We start from the raw sequence: 6,000 nt of genomic DNA on the forward strand, positions 1-6,000 counted from the left end.
ATCAGACTGACAGCCTGAAAGACCTGGGTTCGGATCCCAGTGGAGCTAGAGATAAATTTTTTTACAAATTAAAAATCAAAATCAATAATCAAAAAAACTAATAATTTTAGACGAGTAGACAAAAAACAATTAACATCCAATTATTTATACATTTTGTCTGGTCAAAATTATTACATAAAAAAATTTTTAAACGTGATAGTTGTTATTTCAAAAAGAAAATATTTTCGTTTCAAACCAAAACATTTGAATTGATCCAAAAAGATGAATTTTCATGCAGAGCCGATTAATTAATTATTAACAAAAAGATTGCATTTTTAAACAAACAAGGTCAAATTTAAACTAATAAAGCGGAAATTTCAAATCAAACAGACGAAATTTTCTACAAAGGAGTAGAACTTTCAACCCAGAAAGATTATTCAATCAAGCGAGAAAAAAAATGCAACTAAGTTTTTGCATTTCCAACCAAATGATTGGATTTTTCAATCAAAAAGAATGATTTTCTACTAAAAAGGACGGATTAAAAAATGCATCCCTTTGCAACCAATTATTTTACATTTTGCAAATTTGCAACAAATTAAATAAATTTTCAAGCAAGTAGTACAATTTTTAAATTAGAAAATACCAATTTTAACGAAATATGGAATTTTCTACTAAAATATTCAAGTTTAAAGCCAAAATTACGATTTTTCTACACAACAGTAGAATTTTCAACCCGAAAATATGCATATTGAATAAAAAATTAAGTTTCAACCAAACAGTAAATTTTAAACAAAAAATAGAATATTTCTATTATCAGTTGGCAAAATTAAATTAAAAATAAAAGCATAAAAAAGAATTTTTAACAAAATAGTTAAATTTTGAACAAAAAAACTAGATTTTTAACTAAAATTATGAATCTTCAACTAAACAAAAGGAAATTTTAACGATGGAATTTGTACAAAAGGAGATGAATTTTTATACTAAAAGGACGACTGCTTAACAAAATAATTTAATTTTCAACAAAAAAGAATAATTTTTAACCGATTAGATTAGTTTTTAGCTAAAAAAGATAAATCATAAAAAACACATAAATTTGTAACCAATTAGTTGAATTTTCAGCCAAGAAGATTAACTTCTTACGAAAAAAGGCCAATTTTCAATAAAAAATTTAATTTTAATCCGGGAAATATTTTTTAGTCAATTGAGAAAAAAAATTTAACCAAATTGATGAATTTTCAATTTAAAAATACCAAATTTTAAGAAAATAACAAATTCTTTACCTAAGAGTTGAATTTTCAAGGTAAACAGATGATTTTTCTAGAAAATAGTTTAATTTTCATTTTAAAAAAATTTTTTAACTAAGCAGTTGAATTTTCAGAAAAAAACGGGTCAATTAACAGTTAGGAAATTCAAATTTAAAAGACAGAAAAAATAATTTTAATTAAAGCTCTTCAATTTTCAACCACGGAGATGCATTTTTAACATAAATTATGAATTTTCAACCAAAAATGAGATACTTGATATTTCAATAAAAAAATGAGATATTTGATATTTCAATAAGAAAATATTTTTATCACAAAAAAAATAGTGGAATTTAGCCGAAAAAAGGCGAATTTTAAAACAAATATTGGAATTTTCAACTGCAAAAGATAAATTTTTCACAAAAAATAGAATAGTTAAATTTTTAACCAAATAAATGGATTTTTAACAAGAAATTATGAAAAAGAAAGAAGCTTTTAACAGAGTAATTTAACTGACGAAAAAATAGTTTAATTTTCTACCAAATCGTTAAAATTTCGAAACAGAATTACGAATTATCTACAAAACAGTTAAATTCTGAACTCAAGAATCTAAAATTTCACAAAATAGTTGAATTTTATACGAAAAAAAAAATTTTGAGTCAATAAAAAACAAAAATCTCAAAGAAATTGTTTAATTTTCAAGATAAAAAAGAAAGAAAACATTTTTTTTCGGCGACAAATGCCCGAATAATGCATTTGTTTATCAAATTTAATTACAAAAATCATACGATTTATGAAATTATCATGAAATCACCGATGTTACTAAAATAATCATGGAATTTCTTATTAGAAGGACTGATATAGAAAAAAAAACCATTTTATTGTCGAAAATGCCCAAATAATGCTTTTGTTTATTAAATTTGTTTATAATGATAATACAACTTATTAACTAATTATAAATGTTGCTAAATTCATAATAAAGCTTATAATTGAAAGAACTAACATTGAAAAAAATGTATTTTCCCGTCGAAGTAAGCCAGAATAATGAATTTGTTTATTTAATTTGTTTATAATACTAACAGGAATCATCTTCGAAAAAATATTCTCCATTATATTTTTTTCATCTAAACTTCTTGCAATATAACATAAGAAAGGTAAAATGATAGAAAATAATTTAAAAAAAAAACAGAATTTCAACAAATAATTTGTTCATAAAAAATTGTTTTGTTTATTATAACAAGACAAAAAATCTTCAAATAATATTACTCTATGAAACGTATTTTCACGAGCAACAAGAACGTTAAATTGAAAAAATGGCAATTTTTTCGTCATATTAGTTTATTTATAATAAAAATAAATAAATAGAAAATCGAGTTAGATAATGCTCTGGAAAATTGTAGTAGCTTTTTACATATTTTTTACGTTCAAATTGCTCCAGATTTGTTAGCCGTACGTTACTTTAAACAAACAGAAAATAATTTTATCCCAATCTCAGGCAGTAGCGCACCGAACTTGTAACTGGAAAGTCTGGGCTCGATTCCTGCTGCCTTCAGTTTTTATCAGTATTATTTTTGTTAATTTTTGAAAAGTGCAATCTAATATTACTCTAATTTTAAAATATGAATATAATAATAATAATAATAATAATAATAATAATAATAATAATAATAATATAATAAAATTACTTTTATTTATATACCACTGTTACATGATTTTATTTTACTCATTCTTTATATTTTAATTCAGTTGACTGAAGGAAAATAAGAATTTCCTTTAAAAAACACTTTTTTGAAGTAAGAGTGGTAATGGGGCGAAAAAAAAACAATTTTGTCATATGAAACAAAAGCTAAAATATTATATTTTGGCTTGATTTAAGTAAATTTAATAGTCTTACCATTTTTAAAAATTTTTAATTAAAAAATTGGCAAAAAATGAAGAGAGCAGGAATCGAGGCCAGAATTTCTGCCTACAACTCGAGGCGCTACCGCCTGATCTAACCATGTAATCTGCCTGGATTTTTTAAAGGAAATTTTATCGAAACCAAACAAAACTCAGATGGGTATATATTTTTCTTGTTACATCTATGCTAATTTTTAGAAATTAGTAAATATTTTTAAGGTCAAAATTACTTACGTATATTCTATCTTTGTTGTAACGAGTACGTATGTTATTTAGAAGTGTGGCTTCGTTCAGATACATCAAGGCACCTGTGGAAATAAGTAAAACATTTTTTTTAATTCTCAGACTAGTCAATTTTTGAAATACATACCTGTAATCATATTTTAATTACTTTTACACATGTTTTTTTTTACACGGATAACTTTTTTATTGTTAATTCCAAATCTAGAATTAAATGATAAAATCTTTTATTTTCAATTTTATTGCAAGAGACAGTAACTTAAGTTTTATATGAGAACGAATGAAACTTTAATTTAAACAATTGATGTAGATTTTCACAGTTAATTCTAAAAGTACTTCTAGTTGAAGTATAATATACTCGTACCTCAATGAATGTTGTAATAAGATGAAATTGTAATGTATGAATTTAGAATCGGGCTCATAAACATACGAGCCGGCTTTTGTGATCATTTTATAATAAATTTAATTTATTGATTCATTCATTTAAATTTAATCATTTTTTGAATTTTATAGCCTTGGGCATTAATTATCAGCTCGCTCTACGTGAAAAGTTTACAAAAAGTCCAATATTTCAGAAAAACCGCAAATTTATACCAGTATTCAATAAGAATATTATTTAAACTAATGATAAATTATTTAAACAATTATGCTTGTTGATTTGAATTAATTATAATCTAAATATAGTTCAAAGCAGACAAAAATTGGATAATTAAAAAAAAACTTTTTAGCATTGTGCAAAGAGAATTATATTAAAAATAATAATAAATGATTTAAACAATTGATTTTGTTAAATTTAATTGAGTATTGCCTTGCATTAAGTGAAAAGATGAAAATTAGTTAAATAATTCGAAAAAAACCGCGATTTTCCAACTTTATTCAAAAATAAAATGGCTATAAGCAATAATAATTGTTAAAATAATTTATCTAAACATCTTATTATGAATAAAAATAATTATTGTAAATAAGAAACAATTTATACTTGAAAAACCGCAAAAAAGTGTTATTTTGCAAAAATAAAAAATCACAATTGAGGAATGAGTAATGACTGGGGTATTTATTCAGCTTTAATTAAAAAAATTCTTATTAAGATAAAAACAGTGACCTACACGGAGAAAAGTTTAGTAGAGCCGCTCACCCAACACGTATAATTGTCACCCTAATGACACAGTGAACACCGCCACTTCTGTTTAGTAGAACGGCTCCATTGATCAGGGAAAAGCATTACCCCGAACAAACCAAACCGTTTGATCAACAGCATGAACCAAACCGTTCTGCACACGCGGCGCTTGCGGCACAGTTCCACGCTTGCGTAATTTAAGAAAATGTAACACTCATACTTTTGGATCGGCAGCTTTCCGTAAGTTTGGGGTAAACAGTGCCCCGAATCTGGAGCGGACGCCACACCAAACCGAAGTGCAGCGACTCTCACAACTAGCGCGACGGTTTTACCTAAATTCTCTCCGTGTAGACTGATTTGTCCGCAAAAATTTATTTCTGAAATGCTGTGTGGAGGGGCGAGTAAAAGTAAGTGGGGGAAGGGGCAGGGAGAGGTTTAGGGAAGAGTGTGATGAGGGGGCGATAAGCGCAAAATGAGAGGAAGATGCAAGGGGAGTGGAAATATGTAGCAAAAGGGTGGAGGGGAACTTTAAGGGACGGCTATGAAGGGGAATGCAGGAAATTATATTAAGAGGAGATAGGGGAATGGGTGTCGAGAGAAAGAAAAATAGAAGGACGGCAAAAAAAGGTAAAGAGTGAAGTAGATATGGAGGGACTAGGGTAAGGTTAAATAAATGAAACAAGGAACAATTACGAGAATGTGTATAAAGAGGAAGGGGGAACAAGTGGAGATGGACGTAGGGTGGAAGCTAATTCGAAGGTTGGGGTGAAATGGGAAAGAGGGGTGAAGGAAAATATAGAGAGATCTTCTAAAATAGGTATTTATTTTTAAAATATCTATCATTAGGCTTTTTACCCAAATTTAACGGCTAATGAGACTCAGTATCAAATATTTTGAAATTATAAAAAAAAGTCCAAAAAACGATTTTTGAATAAAGGATCTAACAGAGCACAGAAAATCGCCAACCCTCCAATGTACACCGAAATCGGTGTTCAATAGAGTTGCAACAAATTTGAAACACACAGGTTCATTCGGAGAATCTAGGGGAAAAGCATCATTTAGACACTGTTTTTTCTCATCCAGTGCAACGTGAAGTGTCGTCTACAAACTGTAAGTCACCTGTCAAGATCATTTGGTCGGTCGTTATTTGAGTGAAACAGAGGTTAACTAGCTGGTAAGTTATAATAATAATTACCTAATTTTTTATTTCCTCTCATTTACCAGCGACTAAATAGTCTTGGAATAAAAATAGTACTTGGCGTGATGTAATATCCAAATGTTAGGTTAGTCAAAACTTACTATATGACATTCAAACCACCAAAGCCGAGATGTACAAACTAAGTCGTGAACGTCTGCATCGAAATTGATGCCTGGTCGTTCGAACACATTTCCACTAGATTTTCTGCGGAAGTTTAAAGGTATCTTAGATACGAGGGTAGTTCAATAAGTCCTTAGAATGAAGTATAAAAACAATTTTTTTTGGGTAAATTTTTTTTTATTTTTCAACATAATCTCCTTGGAGCT

At 27.8% G+C, this 6,000-nt stretch overlaps 1 protein-coding gene across 2 annotated transcripts in view; it reads right to left on the reverse strand.

Annotated features, from left to right (window-relative positions):
* The window catches only part of LOC117181638 (myosin heavy chain 95F), a 110,314-nt gene that overhangs the window by 53,558 nt on the left and 50,756 nt on the right, over window positions 1-6,000 (reverse strand). For both annotated transcript variants that reach the window (XM_033374531.1, XM_033374530.1), the window contains exon 3: window positions 3,354-3,427. In XM_033374531.1, the coding sequence (XP_033230422.1) occupies window positions 3,354-3,427 (74 nt within the window). The remainder of the gene's footprint in view (window positions 1-3,353; window positions 3,428-6,000) is intronic.

This window comes from Belonocnema kinseyi, chromosome 10 (genome assembly GCF_010883055.1).
Source record: "Belonocnema kinseyi isolate 2016_QV_RU_SX_M_011 chromosome 10, B_treatae_v1, whole genome shotgun sequence".
NCBI lineage: Eukaryota > Metazoa > Arthropoda > Insecta > Hymenoptera > Cynipidae > Belonocnema > Belonocnema kinseyi.